General features: G+C 43.0%; 1 protein-coding gene and 1 long non-coding RNA gene across 6 annotated transcripts in view; one reads left to right on the top strand and one right to left on the bottom strand.

The window, feature by feature from the left end:
- The window catches only part of FLT4 (fms related receptor tyrosine kinase 4), an 88,329-nt gene that overhangs the window by 47,580 nt on the left and 20,378 nt on the right, over positions 1-20,371 (top strand). For all 5 annotated transcript variants that reach the window (XM_081851364.1, XM_081851366.1, XM_081851363.1 and 2 more), the window contains exons 9-15: positions 663-817; positions 3,538-3,700; positions 10,582-10,723; positions 15,694-15,802; positions 17,703-18,062; positions 18,746-18,892; positions 20,086-20,217. In XM_081851364.1, coding sequence (XP_081707490.1) covers positions 663-817; positions 3,538-3,700; positions 10,582-10,723; positions 15,694-15,802; positions 17,703-18,062; positions 18,746-18,892; positions 20,086-20,217 — 1,208 coding nt within the window. The remainder of the gene's footprint in view (positions 1-662; positions 818-3,537; positions 3,701-10,581; positions 10,724-15,693; positions 15,803-17,702; positions 18,063-18,745; positions 18,893-20,085; positions 20,218-20,371) is intronic.
- On the bottom strand, positions 18,828-20,238 carry LOC309336072. The gene is made up of 3 exons (XR_014153888.1): positions 20,157-20,238; positions 19,101-19,262; positions 18,828-18,912 (listed from the first exon to the last, which is right to left on the bottom strand). It is a non-coding gene; the product is annotated as an uncharacterized lncRNA (long non-coding RNA).

Here is a 20,371-nt window from a genome sequence, read left to right as displayed (position 1 = left end):
GTGAAGTGTCATTTCATAAGGGCAGGACACGCCTGTCATTTTAAATTTCTCTCCTTTTTTTCCTCTCCCTTTTTTCCAATCTCACAGTCAGTTCTCCATACTTCCATTTCAGTTTACAATTAAAAAAAAATTCTCATGAAAATTTATCAGAATTTTAGTATGCACTTCTCCTATGTACATTTTTACAATTTTACCTATTAAACACAATTTTGCAAGTGATTTTCCGTAACATTTTTGGATGTTATCTTCACTAACGTATGTATTTTTAAATGCACATATTTACCCTTGCATATACATTTTTTAGAATCATTCTTTGGTTTGATAATGCATTGCAAAATTTGGAGAAGTGTGGATTTTGAGGAAAAGCTGTGTTTTGTGATCTTGTATTGTTTTGAGAAATGCAAATTACGTAATTTGACATTACATTGCAAACCTAATTTCCCCTGCATTTTATACATCTGAATTTTGCCTTGGGTGGTTGTCAGTGTTTTCCCTTTGGCCAGAAAACGCAGCAAGCTTTTCCTGGAAGGGGAGGAATTCGTGAGAGGCCTCCCTTTGAGGAAGTGCCTCCTGCCATGGACTGAAGCCCTGTGACTGCCTTTTGGGAGGAACGTGCTAATCCACACACACACCTCTCTCTCTCTCTCTCTGCTTCTGCCCAGGTTTAAGGACGGAAGGTTAATTTCCAACAGGCAGTCTCAATATTCCCTGCAGATCAAGGATGTGGCAGAGCAGAACTCTGGCTCCTACACGTTGGTTCTGAAGAACGGGCCGGCTGGACTGGAGAAGAGCATCAGTCTCCAGCTGGTGGTCAACGGTAAGGAGGTTGGACTAATGGGAGAGGAATGTCCTGAAACCCTGTACAGTTCGACAGATGTTTGTACCTGATGTCATTTAGACTTGTGTGGTTGTTTATTTTAACAAGTCCGTGCTATAGAGGATGGAGGCCATAGTCCTTTGCCCCTCACCCCTGGCCCCAGTCCAAATTGGCCCCATGTGCATCCTATTCACAATGGGAGGGGAGCTGTCATTGGCAAGAGGGGAGCTGGCTCTGTCTGGGAACATGGCAAGGGCAAAAGGGTTGGAACCCTTCTTCTCCCCACACAAGGCTGAACAATGAGGATGACATTGCATCTAGAATGACTCCTTATCGGTTTGTGTTATCTTTCCCTCTCTGGGACTTCTCTGTCCTTTCAGATCAGAAAGTTATAAAATGAATGCCATTGGGTCAATGGGTTTTTTTAAATAAAAAAATAAAATATAATATGATGAGTAGGGCAAAGAAAGGGTGTCAGGTTTGGAATGGGGGGACCCTCTGTTCAAATACCGTTTCCTACTGCACATAATGGCAGCAGATCCATGTCTCAGGATTTGATTGCCACCAAAATCCCTATATAAAAAGGTTTAGTGCAGACAGGTGGGAGAAACTGAAATCTTCTCCCACCTCCATGTTCCCACCCCCACTGACACTGCATTCTAAACAAAGTTCTCTTTCATTGGGGCTTTGTTACTATTGCCAAGGAAAGGCTAAAAGGTAATTTGGAGGTGGGGGAAACAATTTCACTTCTCCCCCCCCCCCCGCCCGCACATTAAATCCCCCCTCCCCTCCCTTCTCTGCTTTGTAGGGATTCAGCACCACCAGTCTGGGTCACATTGTATTTGGCCAGGGGTAGGCAACCTAAGGCCTAGCAGCCGGATGCGGCCCAATTGCCTTCTCAATCTGGCCCGTGGATGGTCCGGGAATCAGCGTGTTTTTACATGAGTAGAATGTGTCCTTTTATTTATTTATCTGGGTTATTTGTGGGGCATAGGAATTCGTTCATTTTTTTTTTTTTCTTTTCGAAATATAGTCTGGCCCACAACATGGTCTGAGGGACAGTGGACTGGCCCATGGCTGAAAAAGGTTGCTGACCCCTGTATTTGGCCCTCAATAGCAGCAGACAGAAGAGTGAAATGTGGGAGGGGTATGAGGAGTAAAATTGGGGGGGGGGGTGTCTCATTCAGGCTACCAAAGGATCTGCAGTCTTCTGACTCCATGATGTCAATGCACAAGAAAGAATTGCAATAAGTGAGTTTTCCTGGAGCTAGTCCAGCATCCATAACATGCCTGGCAGTCACATCACTGTAGTGTTTATAGAGGAAGAAAATAACTTCCCGGTGTTTTAAATTAGGATTGGGCAGAAGGTAGATTGGGATCTAATGGCAGACCTTTGGATGATTTGCAGTAGATCAGCAAGGGCTTCTGATTCCCAGCTGTCTAACAATAGCAACAGTTTAAACTCTGCACACCCTCACCCCCATGCACCAAATTAGTTGAAAAAGAACACCAGGAGCAGGATTCTCCTAACAATCCCTGTCAGCAGAAGCCCTGAACAAGGACTTTTGCCTGTGCAGTGGGACTTCCCCACCTCTCCTCCCACCCACCATGAACTTGGTTCAGAGGGGGCTGAAGAACTCCAAGAACAGCACACTGAGGGAGAAGAGGGGGGTCATTCGGCAAGCTGAATTGCTTGCACACTTGGAAGTCTATAATAGTGCAGTATTGAATTCCACCCAATGAATGGGTGTTTTGTGTGAAGGACTTGTGAGCTTGGTTATGGGAACTGCTCATTCATTCCTAGACTGAGCATGTGCTCAGAGGCTCCTTGTTCCTTAATTCTGAACTTACATCCACGTACCTGATCCACTAATTTGCACCTGGTTCCGGTTGGTGGTCCTTGAAGTTGTAGTAGAAAACAAAGTAGATCTCGCAAGCCTGACGCCCACCCAGCCGTACTCTAAATGCACCCATAACTTAAGCTCAGGTTATTTTATCCATTGCATTTAGTAGATAATTTCTTAAATGAGAGGTGTGCCAGGTAATTGTACATTACCTGCTGGTAGTTCAGCATTTGCTTGCTCTCCTGTAACAGTTGCCCTCAAGCAATGATGTGTCATTCTCTTCCTCAAAACAATGACTTCCAACAGGGGCAGGGAAAGACCAACGTACACTGCCTCCATAGTGCTATCCTGCTTAATAGAAGGCAGCACCAGCATTGGCCTGTGGGGTGGGGTGGAGCTGCAGATCCACCCTCACAATGCCAGCATCACTTACATTGCACCTGTATGGAACCTCCCCACCCCTTCCCCACTCTCGCCTGGTAAGCAGCAACAACCTTGCTGCTGGGAAGCTAGTGTTGCAGCTCCACCCCACTGGGTGAGGCACTTTTGGACAGAACACGGCACTGGTGAGGTTGAGGCTGTACAGGAGCACCAGCTGAACCAATCAGGTGATCCCACCCTGACATTGCTGCCCCACTCCAGCCCTGCCCAGGTAAGCTGCAGTGACATCAGTGCTGCTGGGACCTAGAGCAATTCTAAGGGAGAGGAAGGAGTATAATTACTACTACTACACAGCAGCAACACGAGGTTGGGAGGGGAGGGAGAAGATTGACGGAGATAGTGTGGGTGATTATTGGCAGAGAGAGCAGCAGAGGCAACCATCCCAGAACAGTTATTACTTACAAGGCTGATACATCAACATTCTTCTTATTTCAGTTCCTCCACAAATCCATGAGAAAGAAGCAACTTCACCCAACATCTATTCCCGTAAAAGCCGACAGGTGCTCACCTGCACTGTGTATGGCATCCCAGCACCAGAGAAGATCCAGTGGCAGTGGAGGCCTTGGACACCCTGCCCAATGTTCTCCCGTCACAATCTGTAAGTGACTGGCCTCCTTTGATCTTTGCCGTGTTCTTGATGCTGCAGCAAGGGAGGAAGACCTTGGCATGTTTCTTCATGCAAATGCATATGAGATGGTCACCGCAAGAGGGTCACTAGGGATGTGCATTGGATGAATGCCAAAGCGGGCTACTTCGGACAGATTTCAGGCATCTCCGAGCTAAAGTGGTATCTCTTCAGTATGCCCCAAACCGAAGTGGGATTTAGGGCACTTCAGTTATTTGGATATTTAAAATATTGCTGGTTATGTTGTAGAGGTGTCCCTAGGAAAGTATGCCATTTTCATAATAAAATAGTTGCCCACAAAACCAGAGGGAGAGAAGCAAATCCCTTTTAGTTCTTCCCATCCTCAAAAAGCACCCAGCACAAAAAAACATTTTGTATTTTGGCAGGTTTCTTACAAAGAGGGGGCTGTCTGGTGTATGCTATTTGCATACAGATTGCATACAAAATAAGAGGGGAACTTAAGTGATTTCTTTTTTGACCATCCTAAAATGGAAAACCACTTGCAGGAAAACCACTATGGCTAGATTAAAAAGTGCCAGAGTACATCCTCTCAGAAAAGGCAAACAAGAGAGCAAATTTCATACACTTCTGCCAAAAGGTAAAATAATTGTAGACAATTCTGGTTTTGTTTTTAAAGGTGCCTAGTACAAAAACTAATGGAACTATTTGGCAGGCTTTATCCACTAAGCCTTGAAATTTAATGCAAGTCCATTAAAAATGAAACCGTTTTTTGTTTTCCTATTTGTTCCTTGCAAATTTGGATTTGGACCCAAATCAAAATGGGTAGCCTCCGTGTTGCTGTTGCTAACTGTTGCTGTTGCTGTTGCTGCTGTTACTTGCCTACCCTTCACTTTAAGGTGCCAGGACAGGCTACAACAATTAAAACACAATGTTAAAAATGGATTAAAACAACTTACAGTAACAGAAATGAAGCCATTTGTGTGCAGTGGCTTCTTGCACTTACAGGACAATATTTATCCACACTGCCTTTTGGAGAACATTTGTAGTGGCATGGAGAGTGGTGTGAGTACCTGTCCATTTGAAGGGCATGCCATAAATAATGTTGGCCAAGAGCTAAATACAGCTGTTCCTTCACTTTAAAACCTATGAATAAGACCTAATTCAAATGTCATAATAAGCTGGTATTATCACCTTGATCTCAGAGAGGTATTATTGTCCAGCATCTGTAGGTGAAAGTACAAATGGTGGTCCTTGTGCAAGAGCATCAGTTTTTTATTCATATGAGTGGAGCAGACAATGAGGTTTACCCTCCTGCCTGCATCTTCTAGTCCCAAGAGAGGGGGCTATTCATTTGGCCCACAAAATTCTCCCTCCTTATGGGTGTGACTGGGGTGGCATGAAACCTGACTACTGGAAAAGAGATTCCATGCTTCTCTAGCAACTAATTGTGCCATGGGGGTGCATTTTAGATTTCTCACAGAGCAACACAAAGGAGCAGGGTTAAGAGCAGGGGTTTAGACAGGTTTTTCTTCTGGTGTTGAATATGTAAAAATGTTGCTGATTACTCCTGCATAGAATTATCCTGCTAGTGCTTTTTCTTTGATTTCTCTGGCCACTGAGGACTGAACTATTGGCTTAGGTCCAAACTAGGCATGCCATGGGAGATTCAAGAACTGGATGTCTCATTTTTCCAAAGAAAGACAAGCAGCTACAGAGGGCTCATATTTGGATTGAAACTGCTGTGTTTGGGAAGGGAGAACATAGCAGTACTGTATGGGTAGATGTACAGTACATTTTTGCCCTCAGAGTTGATTTAAATCAGGGAAATTTAATGCAGGCACAGGGGTGTTAAAAAGCAAAACAATTTCCCCACAACATGACAGTGACAATCTGAACGAGGGGCCCTGTGGCTACTTTTAAATATTTTTAAAAGCTGGAGAACCTGAGCCCATAACTCCTACATCAATTTCAAGTTTGGCCCTTCCGTGTCTGAAAACTTGTTAGGATCTAGGCCTAGTTTAAAGTAGAGCTGAGAAGCAATTGTTCACAAACATGAACAGGCCAGCAGCTGCATGAAAAGGCAATTTGTAAAGTGGACTCAACTCAGCCATTTGACAGAAAAAGAACGAGACATGCAGTGGTCTAACATGAAGAATCACCTATAAATAAGTGGCTCTTCAGTCTTCACAGATATCTATCAAACCAAAGCTGCTTTGCCTGGTGCAGTTTGCACCATCTTAGGAAGCTGTAGAGATTTGTTAGCCTCTTCAAGAGATTTGTTTCTGAGCATGCTAGTGGCAGAACTCAAAACTTGCCTGCTGCTTGTCTGCAGGGACAATGAAGGCAGAAATTATTACAATGGCAGAGTTGTGAGGTTTTCAATGTGTGTGGGTTTTTCCTGCAGAAAATTTATGTAGCTGCCAGAAAATGTCTAGGTAGGAAGTGGCATCTAAGGCGTTTAATACTCTATTTAACAGAAACAGACTTAGAAAGATCGATGGGAGTCTGATACAAAGTTTTACAAAGATGTGTTTCAATGCCCTTGTTGCTTACCAGAACAATATCTCATAAAAACAAATCTATATGAGTAATGCTGTATAATTCATGCACCTCAGAAGGTTCTAGTAGTGCTAATAGATAAAGGGGTTTTTTTAATAGTCAGAATGCAGAGTGAGATGATCCAGTCGTTGTTGAAAATAAAACTAGATAAGAATATGTTTGGACCCCAAAGTGTTGGTGCAATGAAAAAAGGGGTATACTGTATAAAGAATTCCCTAGATGCCAAAATCCAAATTTGGGAGAAGAAAACAGAAAGAAAAAAGAAAGCGGGGGTGGGGAGAGGGAGGATGGATGGGGGTGGGGTCGGGTGGCGGTGTTTCTATGAAACGGATTTGTAAAAACGTTACATGGAAGAAGAAGAAGAAGGGGAAAAAAATACGAGGCACTACACTTCTGTAAAACAAGAAAATCCTTAATAAAAAATATTTTTAAAAAAAGAAAAAAAGAAAAAGAAAAAGCTGCACAGGCAGTAAAACCTGGATTAGTTACAGTAGTGAAAGTTCCCAAACTATTGGTATAGGAACTCAAGAGTGGCTTGTTAGAGCCATGTGGCTAAGTTGGAGCAACCAGCTTAGCCTCTTCACATGCTGAGCTTCTCCCACAGACTAGGAAGAAACGATAGGCTTGATTACCTAGTTCTCCCCAAGGTGAGGGGAAGTGGGCATAACTAAGCCTGGCAAAACAGCTTACTCTATGGTATTAACCCCTTCATGTATTAATTAGACTTAAGCAAGTTGGTTATATGAGGCTGGTTATCCCACACAAAGAACCTATGTTACTTCAGTAAATTCCACAAAGGCAGAAGCTTGAAATCGCAAATCTGTCAAAGTAAAGTGTGAAAGCCTGCAAAAATGACTGAACAGTATGTTACCCCAGCAGTGGAATGTACGCTCCTGCCACCTAAATTGGGTGCGTAGGGCATGCCCTAAGGGGGCAGGGGCGGTGGGAGCCTGCTGCACCCAGCCAGGCATGATAATGCTGCCTTGGCAGCATCCTCACACAGCACTGCCCGGCCGAGGAGAGGGGCAGCAACACTGCTGCTGTGACTATCCTCCTCCTCTCCGCCTTCCGGGTCAGACCTGGCCCAGGAGCTGGAGCCAGGCCCAATAAGGGAGTCTGGGAGGGGCGCCTAGTCATGCCCCTCTCAAAACTGTGCCCAGGGCCATGCTCCCCACACACTATACCTCTGTGTGACCCCAAGATCATATTTGATTCAAAGTGACGATGAAGCTTCAGTAAAAGCTGAGTGAATGTAGAAGTAGCAGATTCACGCAAGTTAAAGTCATAAGGCAGAATGTATGGAGCTGTTGTAATACTAAGTGATAGGAAGACTCATAAAAGGTTTTGGACTCCAAGCTGCCTGTGACTACATCAAGAAGCAGAGAGATAAAAAAAAAGCCCATTAGATTCGGAGAAGAATGTGTGAGAGAAAGAGAGAACAAGAATACGAAACAAAGTGGTCCACTTTGTTTCAACTCTGTGGAGGGAAACAGTTCTTGGAAACATTAACACAGAATTGAAACATAGGGCAGCAGCCATTTAATAAATGAGAATTTTACTGGTCTTCAGCATTTTAACTCCAAAACAAACCCCTTAGTGTCACAGTTCTGAGAATGTGAAGTAGGCCTGTCTCCAAGGAAACTTGGGCAGCTTGCTAAGAAAGGCTTGAACTGCTTGTTTTCTCCCAGACTGTTTAGTATCTGTGCTTCAACTGGGTGAGATGCAGGGTGCTTATTTTCCCTGTCCCAAGCAATGTAGCCCAAAGAGCTGTGGAGGCTGCTAAAAAGGTAAAGGACCCCTGACAGTTAAGTCCAGTTGTGAACGACTCTGGGGTTGCAGCACTCATCTCACTTTACTGCACAGCTGTCAACTTACAGATTTGAAAATAAGGGACCAGCAGCCTTGAAAATAAGGGACCAGCAGCCAAAATTAGGGACCTGCAGCCTCACCTGTTCCAGGCACTCCAGTCTTCCTGTCCTGCAGTCTGGTCAAACTCATGCTGGTAGCTTCGAGAACACTGTCCAACCAACTTTGTAACCAGAGGTTCAACTGAATAGAATCTGAATTACATGCACCACAAGGCCTATGCAGCCTCAACTTAAGATGACTCCCCAGTCTGGCTTTGCACTGCAAAGTTTGCAGCAACACGTGCAACAAAATGGCGTCCAGCATTCAAAAACCCCCTCAGCTTGCATTAACTAGCCACACACAAGGCATGCTAGCTCCCCCCCCCCCAGTCGTTCTTAGACTTCTTATTGGGTGAGCAACACAGCCAAGCAACACAGTTGGATCCTCCCTGGCCGGCAGGGAGGGAGGGGAGGAGCTGCTTCCTTTGAAATTTAAGGGACATCATTTAAGGGACATTTAAGGGACATCTATCAATAAGGGACAGCAGCGGGACATGGCGCTAGAATAAGGGACTGGTATGCTTTACTGGCCGAGGGAGCTGACGTTTGTCCACAGACAGTTTTTCTGGGTCATGTGGCCAGCATGTGGCCAGAGCAGCACATGGAAAAGCTGTTTACCTTCCCACGGAAGCGGTACCTATTTATCTACTCGCACTTGACGTGCTTTTGAACTACTAGGTTGACAGGAGCTGGGACTGAGCAACAGGAGCTCACCCCGTCATGGGGATTTGAACCGCCAACCTTCCGATCAGCAAGCCCTAGGCTATGTGGTTTAGACCACAGTGCCACCTGCATCTCTTGTGGGTGCCCCATAATTTTCCTTTTTCTCTTGCTGGTTGACTGGAGAAGCTTGTGGTGATTTGCAGTAGTATTCAGCATGCACCAGTTTGGAAGAGGCAGTAGTGCTAGAGGTTCTTTTCCTCATGGAGGCCCTGTTTGACCAGGTGTGACAGACTCTGGATGTGGCGAAAGTAGTTGTGGAACTGCCCTTAGAAACAAGGACAATTTATATGACCTCTATCTCTGTCTGAATGGTTATTGTGCAGGAGACAAGCTGCCTCCTGTTCCTTTGGGTACTGCTGGCAGGACATTTTACAGCAAAGGTCTATTATTATTGAGAAAGAAAGATAGAAAGAGGCCTCTAAGATAGAGAGGAATGTGACAGGGAAGCATTATTGACCCAGGAGGAAGTGGGGCATCTATAAAAATACTGATGCCGTAAATGTACTGTTTGACTGGCTGAGGAAACAAGGGCATTTCCAGTCCCATCAGAATGCTTTGTGGCCTTGTCAGGAAGGAGAGGAGTTGTTGAATTATTAGCACTGTCTCCCAAGGCCACAATCTTTATGCTTATCCCAGCTTCAGAGGATGCATCATGATTTCCTGTTGTTTAAACAGATTCTCACTCTTGTTATGGTACACTGAGTGTGCTAAACATCTGTCCCCTCATCTTCTCTAATGAAGGCAAGTTGTTTGGGCGGAGGAGCACACTATCTGCCAGATGTTAATTTGGGTGCCAGAACTATCCAACACTCTCAGAAATGTTTTGGGCCACCAGTTGTCCATACCTGGTCTACTGCATACACAGCAGTGCAGACACTTTATCCAGGTACCCACATTGCATTACATTTGAACCCGACTTTCCAGCAGACACCTTCTGACACATGTTGCAGGATGCCACACCCTGTAGCATATTCTCTCTTAACTCTCAGTCAGTGTCCCTTAGATGCATATCAATCCCCTGACCTCCCACATTAAAAACTCTTTCAGGTTGTGTGCACACCATATATCTAACACGCGCATCCACACAGCATGAAGGCTATATTCTTCTCCTGCTTTTGCTCCCCAGACACTGGCACCCCATATGGTCAGGGTTCCAGGCAGAGGGAGGGGCAAGGTGCAGGGAGCTTAACTGTGCAGGCATGGCAAAGGAGCCAGTCCAGTGCTCTTGCCACACATCACCCTGCCTGCACTACCTTGAGCTTTCTGGACCTTACCACCCCACCAACTGCTGCTGGCTCCATATAACAATCTGATAGCTGTATATGAAATATCCTTTCATTTTTTACCCCTTTTTAAAGCAATCTAAGCTAGTGGTTATCACCACATGAAATGGAGCGAATTGTTCACTACATGAAGAGAAGTGCTTATATTCCATCTCTTCTGACTCTCTTGCTATCACTGGCGATCCTTGATTTCTCATACTGTGGGAGAGGGAGAACATTTTCTCTTTATCCGTTTTCTCTGAACCATGCAAAGTTTTATAAGGCCACCTCGTGCTCCCCCTTAGGCATTTTCCCTCTCCTCCTAATTATATTAGAGGCAGCATTGTATGCCCTGTAATCTTCCCAGTAACGTCTTTTATTGGCTAACCAAATCTCCTGTTTCTCTCTGTCTCTTCTTCTTTCATGGCTTCTGGATAAATAGGAGCAGGAGGAGGACTGTCCGGCGCCATCAGCGAGACCGGATGCCCGAGTGTAAGGACTGGAAGGATGTGTCGCAGCTGGATGCTGTGAATGCCATTGAAAGCATTGACACCTGGACAGAGTTTGTGGAAGGAAGGAACAAGGTGAGGACACATGTTTCTCTTTGTCCTTTCTGCGTTGGAAAGAGGTAGAAGCACCTTGAGCTCATGCGAGGGAGCCTTCTTAGGCCAAACCGTTTTAGCTGATTTTGCAGCATGAAGCCAAACTGTGAGTTGACTTCCATCGTGTGGTCAGTTAGTTATGCAGCTAAATGATTACACATTTAGTAATCAGTTTTTGTCTTATCTATACGTTTATATGAAAAACCAAAGCCAGTTTTGGATAACCTGTTAAGATCCTTACTGCCAATTATGATACTTGAGAGAGGTATAAAATGTGAAGACTGACATTTCTGAATACATTCACATGAAATAAAAAATAGTTCACAATGCGGGGGGTGGGGGGGAGGACTCTGAAGAAATGAAGGCTGCAGAGTGTGAAACTTCCATAGCTGTCATGTACTCCTAATATGGCTGACGTTACTCAAAGGTTAAGAATTCACCAGATTTATGTGAATGGCACTGGCAAATTTGGGGACAAACGTTATATGAATGTGCAAAGGAAGGAATACTAGAGACAGTGATAATAATGATCTAAATTTGCATTGCTTTCAGTGAATTCAGCACTGAATGTATGCTTATTCAATAGAGTGATTTAAAAGGTGAACATTAAATTAGAAGGTATTGTCGACTGTGGTTGTTTAAAGACAGTTACATGAGTCAGAGCATGGCTTTCTTCATAGAGGAATGAGATCATCTATGAGCAAGCTGAATGGAAGGCAGAGTACAGTGGAATATTTTAATGCAGTGAATATATATGTATATGTATATGTTTATGTAAAATATTTCTAACCTGAACTTAAATACTGAACATAAATGCATCAAATTCCAAACTACCATAAAAACAAGCAGGAACCATGTTTATTTGGTGTTAGTGATATAGTAAATAACAGCAATCTTCATTCTTCAAAATAAATTCACTGCTGACATTCTATAAATGGCTGAGGAAATACATGAATTTTGAGTTAGTGCCAAAAAGACAAAAGACATTCTGTAACTGGGGTGCCACCACAGAAGATGCCCAAGAATATTCATTCCAAACTCCATTCCATAAGAATATATATCACAACTGTTTTTAAGACTCAGGCCAGCATTCTGATTATTAAACTGCACTTTGTCCCACATTAAGCTAGATTCAGTGAAACTGCTGAAAATTAAATTTGATGTCGCAGTGGCAGAACCACCTTGGTCCTGCTAAATATAAGGGGTGGGTGGGAATTGGAATTGAGAACTTGAGGTGGAATGGCAGGGAGAACCCTTTTCCTATCCTTATTTTTTGCCCCCAAACTACTGTGCTTCAGCCATTTTTCTCCTGGTTGGAATTTCATAAAGCCACTCAGGGATGGTGGGACTGCTGAGGTAGGACATTTAAGGGGTAAAAAACATAGGCAACAAGAGTCCAACTCTTCCCTCTTGCTTATGCTGTGCTTTCAGTCGCCCCACTCACCTGCCCCCTACTTTCTCTCGATTCAACTACCAGACTCAATGGGCCATTATGAACAGTTTGGCCCTGTACACTATCCCAGTACAAATATGTGGATCCAAGTGTATGAAGTGTTGCTTTGAAGTGTGAGAGGTTCCATTGGACATTACACTATATTTCCTTTCTGGAATGATTTTTTTTTTCTTTCTCTCCAGTCCTGATGTATGACTAGCTGGCATTTAAAGGCTGTTTCTTTCCATCCCCCCTGTATAAATGCCGGAGTCATGTGTGCTTTTCTATGACTAGTTTCCTGTTCTAGGTGACAATGTCAGTTACCAAACATGCGTGCATAATAGTGATGCAGGCTAAAGAACAAACAAATGGTTCCCAGTTTCCTGAAGTCACTTCCTGTTTTCATGCACCCCTCCAAAATCACTTCCTGTTCCAATTTCAGTCAGGAGTTGGAAAGCAACGGAAAGGATGATGGGAAGGAGAGAGGCATGTTTCATGCTCTGATGCAGGCTGTGTTAATGGCTTATACGAAGAGACAGTCTGTTTTCTGAACCTATCCTAATAATAGATAAGTCATATTTGGTGATATTATTTGGGATAGTAATTTAACATATATTACATTCACTTCTTTTACTTTCCTTTCTCTCCTTCAACCCATTCCCCCCCCCCCCGCTTTGTCCTTTACAGGATCCATTGCCATATATATTTCTTTATTTCCTCCCCCCGCCCAAGTTACTAGTAGGGAAAGAAGCATGAATAGAAAACATTTGTAAATAACTTGCAATTCTGACTCAGCCAGTCAGCCCCTCAAATGCTTGGGCTCTGGTAATGTTCCTGGAGTGGTGAGTGGTGTCTCCAAAAGCTGTCTCGCATTTCCGTTATGTGATGGCATTTTTGCATTTGTTTATTTTATTGTTGTTAGCTACCTGAATCATATTCGGTGGAAAGGTGGGCTATATGTTTCATAATATGAGTATGCCAGTATAAGAAAATAGCTTGTCTTTTGGCCTTCAAAGCTATTGCTAATGGAATTGATACTCCAGAACATTAGGAAAGTCTCCTGTCTATGAACAGGTCACTAGATGCAGCTCTGGGTACCACTATTTAAATTTGTTTGTTTCATTGATACCAATTCAAGTAGAGGAAGAACCCAAAGTTGCTGGTTTTTCCACTGAGTGACAGAGTGGCTCTGCTTCCTTTAATAATAATAATAATAATAATAATAATAATAATAATAATAATTTATTATTTATACCCCACCCATCTGGCTGGGCCTCCCCAGCCACTCTGGGCGGCTTCCATAGAAACCAAAAATACATTTCTTCTTCCTCTGTGGACAGTCTGACGGAATGGCTGCTACTAAATGACCGCTGATGCGGGGAGAAACCTGATGGAGCTGGTTTCTCAGCAGAGCTAATGGAATGGCCCTGCTTCCCTCCTTCATTGCAACCTGAAGGAATGTCTGATACAAGACAACAAACGAGGAATAAACTTCCCAGGGTTAATTGATTTCATTTGATGAATGAATTTCTAACCAGCCTTTCAGTTTACAAGAAGGATTCCCTAGAGCACAGACTGAAAGCCACTCCTATGTAGTTTCTGAAATAGAAGAAAGCAGGACTATGCGGATAGGTGGAATAGGCTTATAACACCAGAATAGTTAATTTCCAAGCATAGGTTATAAGACAAATTGGAAGCAATAGGAATTAAATCTAGATGATGGACGTTGCGCATACCCTGTTGTGCATTGTTTCGTACTGTAGAATTTGTTAAATATTATATTATTTGGTTTATATTATAAACCAAAATATTATGTTGGTTTAATTGCACTAGCCAGCAGCTGTGTTGACATTTTGTGGACCAGTGCATATATCATTAAAGGAACTGGAGCTATCCTTCCACAGATGATCTGCAAAGGTCAGCAGAGCAGATCCATCTTAGAGTGGGCTTGTCCACGTTTGAGCATTACTTAGTTCTTAATCCACCCCACCCCAATTCAAATTAGACTGGAGTGGTCTTTCCCATTCATACTAGCAGGCATTCTCTTTTGCGTTTGTTGTAGCCTTCTAATTTCTTGATTCTATTATGCCAGTTAAGGACTGACAGGGCATGCATGCAGGTACGTGCACCTTGTTTTGTTTTTTTGTTTCTTAACATCTTTGCCCAAGAAGTGTGCAAAAACACACTGTCAGGCAATCATAAATTTGCTTGTGCAGTTTTCTAGTTCTGTGCAAATTTGAGGGATCAAAAGAATATCAAAAGAATAAAATATCAAAAGAATATATATATATATATATATATATATATATATATATATATATACATATATATATATATATACACACATATACACATATACATATACATATACATATATATATATATATATATACACACACACACACACACACACATATATATATATATATATATATATATATATATATGAATGACTAGGCTCCTGACTCACTATTACTAGGATGGAAAAGAAATGAAATCAATTGTAAAATTTCAGCACCCACTTTTCAGATGGCTGCCCAATGTAATTGGTGTAGAAATTTTTCAGGTGCTTTGTTTGTGCAATTTTCTGGTTAATGCAAATCTGTGGGATCAAAGGCTGGGGGTGGGGGGAATCCTGCATTCAGGAGTACACCAAAAACAGTTACGGGCACAGCTGGGAAAGCAATGAAAGCACCGATGAAGTAGCAGGCATGGAAAGAGCAGTAGCAGAAAGTGACAATTGATTTACCCATCCAAAACACACCCAAACAAATGATCTGCAACCCTGGGTGAAGTGGTTTGCCGCCAAATTTTCCCCAGTTTATCAAAGTATCCCCGTATTGCGTAAACCTAAATTTACAGGGGGAAAGCCCTGAGATTGGTGTTGTTTGAAGGTGACATCATGTGGACTAAGCAAATTAAATGGGGATGCAAACAGCTGCAAACACACTGAACTATAGTGTGGACAAGCCTAGTGGTCCCACCCATACATTTCTCATCTGTTGCTTTTCCTATAGTTTGCACTACATCTGCAATCCTCTCTTTAAACAGGGACAAAAGATGGCATTTGTCTGGTGTACACCTCTGTGTTCCTGTCCTTGGCTTCTCCAAAATTCTGTGTCAGGTCATTATGCACCATCTGTTTGTGTATGGCTACTAACCCCCTTTCAACCTACTTCCCTGTAAGCAGAATGGCAGCACATAAATAAAGTTTGCTGCCCCTGATTTAACCCTTTTTATTGAGGGGAGTGTCTCAGTGCAACAGCAGCATTTCAGTAGGGGAAGTGGTGAATGGAGATCACAGGACAATGCTGAATGATAAGCAAACTATCAGTGGAAACAAAATGAAGAGATAGGAGAAACTGGACATAAATTAAATATTTCATCATGCAATTCCCCAGAGCAGAAGAATGAAGCTAGAGCATCCTCTTCCTTCTTGGAAGGTTGGTAAGAAGCTGAGAAGTCTTGCGTTTCCACGTTTTAAATGTCATTCATGTTGCCCATTCTGTTTCTTTACCAGACGGTCAGCAAACTTATCATCCAAGAAGCCAACGTTTCTGTCATGTACAAGTGTGCAGCCTCTAACAAAGTTGGCCGTGATGAACGGCTCATCTACTTCTATGTAACTAGTGAGTATCATAAAGCATGTATGTGTGTGTGGGGGGGGTGTCAGTCCTTTGTCTTCGCTCACAGACCATTTGAATGGTTCATGAGTGTTTTTAAAAGCATTACTGCCATGATGTGCTCACAATCAGACAGCACTCTGTGTGTGTGTGTGTGTGTGTGTGTGTGTGTGTGTGTGTTTATATGGCCTCCTCCGGGACTGAAGATACAGATCACTGAAAGACATGGACCTTTTAATAAGGGCTAGTGGTGAATTAAAATTTTTTCTCAGATTTCAAGATCTGTACAGTTTCAGATTATCAGATTTTTAATAATATAGGAGTTCCCTCAAACTTTGTCAAAACGTTGAGTTTGAGGGTAAATCTCTAATTTTGGTTCTTATAGTTTAGTCAGCAGAGCCACACATTTGCCACCTCAATTTCTTTTTTATAATCATGATCAAAATTTGAGCTTTGTAGCTGAAAGATGAGTTTTCAAATTGGGATTTCACAGAATCATAGAATTGTAGAGTTGGAAGGAACCCCGAGGGTCATCTAGTCCAACCGCCTGCAATGCAGGTGTCTCAACTAAAGCATCCTTAACAGATAGCCATCCAACCTCTGCTTTAAAACTTCCAAGGAAGGAGAATCCACTGTCTATAGAAGGAGACTGTTCCACTGTCAAACAGCTCTTACTGTCATAAAGTTCTTCCAGACACTTAGTTGGAATCTCCTTTCTTGTAACGTGAAGCCATTGCTTTGGGTCCTAACCTGGAGCAGGATAAAAGAATCTTGCTCCATCTTCCAAGTGACAGCCCTTTAGATGTTTGAAGATGGCTATCATATCTCCTCTCACTGTCATCTTTTCAAAGCTAAGCATACCCAGCTCCCTCAACTGTTCCTCATAAGGCTTGGTTTCCAGGCCCTTTTGAAAAATTCACTTTGCAGATGTTTATATTTGAGCATTCATTGTTTGATTTGGGATTTCATTTTTTCAAACTGGCTTCATCTGTAACAAAAACATGGGCCTCCACCTCCTTAGTAAAGGATAAATCATATCCACTATGAGATGTTAAAAAGCCAGGCTGGTTTCCACTGCAAATAAGAGTATGCAAGAGATGTCCTGGAGCTAGAAAAGAGAAAATACAAACTCAGTTCCTCTCTCATGCTTCCTGTGAGCAGATATTTGCTAGTGAAGAGATCAAAGCTCCCTTCCACGAAAATGCTGGAGCATGCATTTCCCAAGTGTTCCTGGTGCAGTAGCACCCCCTAGTGCCCTATCGCTGAATAGACTCTCTGTGGTGTCCCAGTTTCATTACATATTTAGGAAGCTGGGTTTTTGTCTCTTTAACAGATTTCTTCAACCAAGTTTGGGACTACAACTCCCAAGTTTGGGACTACAACTCCCAGGAGCACCCAGTGGACTGTGCTATGGAGTCAGCCTCCTGACACTGGTGTCACTTCCACTTCCCAGAGTAGAGCAGCACAGTGGCAAGGTTGGGGCTGCATGATTGCACCGGTGGGAGCTCCAGAGGGGCTCTGCTGGTGTGCCAACACAGCCCTGACCTTGCCACTCATAGTATAATAGTAAATCATAGTATAAGAGTAAGTCATAAATCATATTATACTAAGACATAGTATAATATTAGTGGTTTCCTCTTATCAGTGTTTGGATTGTGGCTTTATTCATTGGTGGCTTTTTTCATTCTTCTCTGTGTGTGGACAAAGCCAAACCTTTCATTCAGCAGATTTGAAGCGACCATTGTGCATGCATTTAAATAAACACATACAAGTAAGTGGTTTCTCCCATTCCTTAACCATACAGCCTTGAGCACATAGAATAGTGCACATAGAATAGCCTGAGACTGGTATTTCAGCTTTTACAATTCCGTCACACATCTGTTTCCTTGTCTTGTTTTCCTGGCAGCCATCCCAAATGGGTTTGAAATTGAATCGCAGCCTTCAGAAGAGCCCATTGAGGGGCAAGACCTGAGGCTAAGCTGCAATGCTGACAATTACACCTATGAGAACCTGCAGTGGTACCGACTCAACCTTTCAACGCTGCATGATGAAGAGGGCAACCCGCTGGTCTTGGACTGCAAGAATGTCCACCACTATGCGACAAAGATGCAAGGAGAGCTGCATTTCAAACCCAATTCCAATTACGCTGCTTTGACACTCACCATTCCAAGTATCTCACTAGAGGATGAAGGGGACTATGTGTGCGAAGTGCAAAACAGGGAGAACAGCGAAAAGCACTGCCACAAAAGATACATCTCTGTGCATGGTAAGGACCACTCTGAAAGTACTCGTCAGGTTAGTTGGCAGGACTTCGTGATGCTGAAAGGTGTATGGAAAAGAGAATGTTTGGCCATGACAAAGCAGTGGTAGCACTGGCCACAGGGAATTTCAGCCACTAGGCTGGAGCCTAGATTGAGATATAATCTTTGGGCCACAGACTGATCCAGAAGGCACTTCTTTTTGGATCACATATTCTTGTTAGAATCCTGAAACAACATAGTTTTCACCAGAAGAAATAACAAGGGCAGGTGCTAGCCCTAATAGCTGGAGAAACATCAAGAAAAGGAGAAACTTAGACTAGGCAAAAGTAATAATTCCAATCCCAAATAAAATTATGTCCATTCATATGTCTGGTTTATTATTTCTGTATTTTTATGAGGCTGACTCATGATTTAGAATATCCAGTTTTACAATAATAAGGTTCATAGTGGTCCTGAACACTCCAGGAGTCTCATACTGGCAACAGCAGGAATCTTGTTAAACTGCTTACTAAAATTTCAAATATTGTTTCATAATTAACAAAATGCCCCCTGTCACAGCTGTAGTCCAGCTACATCAGAAGGACCAAATGTTTCCCACCCCTGCTATAGAGTGTTTCTTCTTGACTGTTCTGCCAAACTGTTTTTTTGTGGTTGATCACCTTCATTTACCATAACGTCCCTCTTTTAGCTCTAGAGGTCCCCAGGTTGAAGCAGAACCTGTCAAACATTTTGGTGAATGTGAGTGATTCCATAGAGATGCGCTGTAAAGTGGATGGCACACACATTCCAAACATCAGCTGGTATAAGGATGAGAAGCTTGTGGAAGAGGTCTCAGGTATGGCTGGTTGAAGATATCTGTGGGGGAGGGAATGAGTGGCGCAAGAATTTTCCTGCTTCCTAGTGGAGCCTTGCAAGGCTCTGGGTTGGGATATTCAAATTCAAATTCAGGCTGGGTTGTATGCCCAGGCAACGGTGTGTTGGTGCATTCAGTTCAGTTACATTTCAATTCAGTTACATTTATATGAATTACATTTATATCCTACCTTTCTTCCATTGTGGAACCCCAGGCAGCATACATATGGAATCCTTGTGGTCACCCATCCAGGTACTGACCATACCCAGACCTGCTTAGCTTCAGCGTCATGTGGCCTCATGTACCTTCAGCCCATCCCTTGGGAAATATGGGCAGCAATTCCAAGGAACTACTTGCATGCATGTAAAGGAACCACAGGCAATGCTTGAGCAGTCACTTCTGTTTTTGCTACTGAAATTCTGATAACTATGGGGTAGGATAAGATTAAACCGCTTACCTCATCAGTTGTGTGCTTAAAAGCTACAGGAAAATATTTGACTACATGGGCAGTTCCCATTCACCCAAGTAAATGGTGCATTTGGACCCCAGTTTCACTCTACTGACCTGCAGTGGCAAACCAATCAATTTTAAAATCTTTCTTAGAGAAGATTTATGTCATAAAGATCATGGAGAAAACAATTTGTTCTATGGTTTTTTACTTTACCATTAATGTGTGTCATGTTATACTCTTTGACCACTGAAAACCTCCACAAGCTTTTTCTATCTGTATAGCCTTCAGGATCTATCTAACTAGTTTCTGACTTTTATCCATAATGAGGTGGGCTAAAATAAATTCCAAAAGAAAATTGGGAATTGTAAGAGCTGCAAAAATTAAAGAGTTGCAGAACTGTGAATTGTGAAGCCACAACCTGTGATTTGTTTATATCTCCGTACTGGCACACTACATTTTGTGAAAACTACGTACTGCATCTGGGGGCTACTCTTTCACAAATATTACTTCATTGCTGGGGGATGAGGCATATGAAAGTGACCAAGTGCTGATTACAACAGCATGTGGCGAGCAGTGGTGAAAAGGACTGGTCCCAGTTTGATTTCCATACTCTAATTTTAGTCCAGGCTTCCGCTTTGAACTAGGCCAAAGGCCTGAGGATCCCAGCCCTCCCTAGACACCACTAGTTCACACCTGAAAGCCCTTCCCCTTCTGCCTGTTTCAGGAATTGACCTGGCAGATTCCAATCAGAGGCTGAGTATCCAGAGGGTGAGAGAAGAGGATGCTGGCCTTTACCTGTGCAGTGTCTGCAATGCCAAGGGTTGTGTGAATTCCTCCGCCAGTGTCTCTGTAGAAGGTACTATTACTAACTTCAACCCCGTAAGCCTGTAGAGGGAAATGTTATTTGGAAAGAAAGCAAAAGAAAGAAAGAGGGATCCCATCAGAATAAAGACCATGCCGAGGCAACAGTACAAGATTCATCTTCCTTTACCCAAACTATTAAAAAGAAA

Source organism: Podarcis erhardii (assembly GCF_964252035.2).
Source record: "Podarcis erhardii genome assembly, chromosome: 2".
NCBI classification, from domain to species: domain Eukaryota; kingdom Metazoa; phylum Chordata; class Lepidosauria; order Squamata; family Lacertidae; genus Podarcis; species Podarcis erhardii.
Note: the sequence above shows the minus strand (reverse complement) of the source record. Positions and strands in the feature narration are given on the sequence as shown.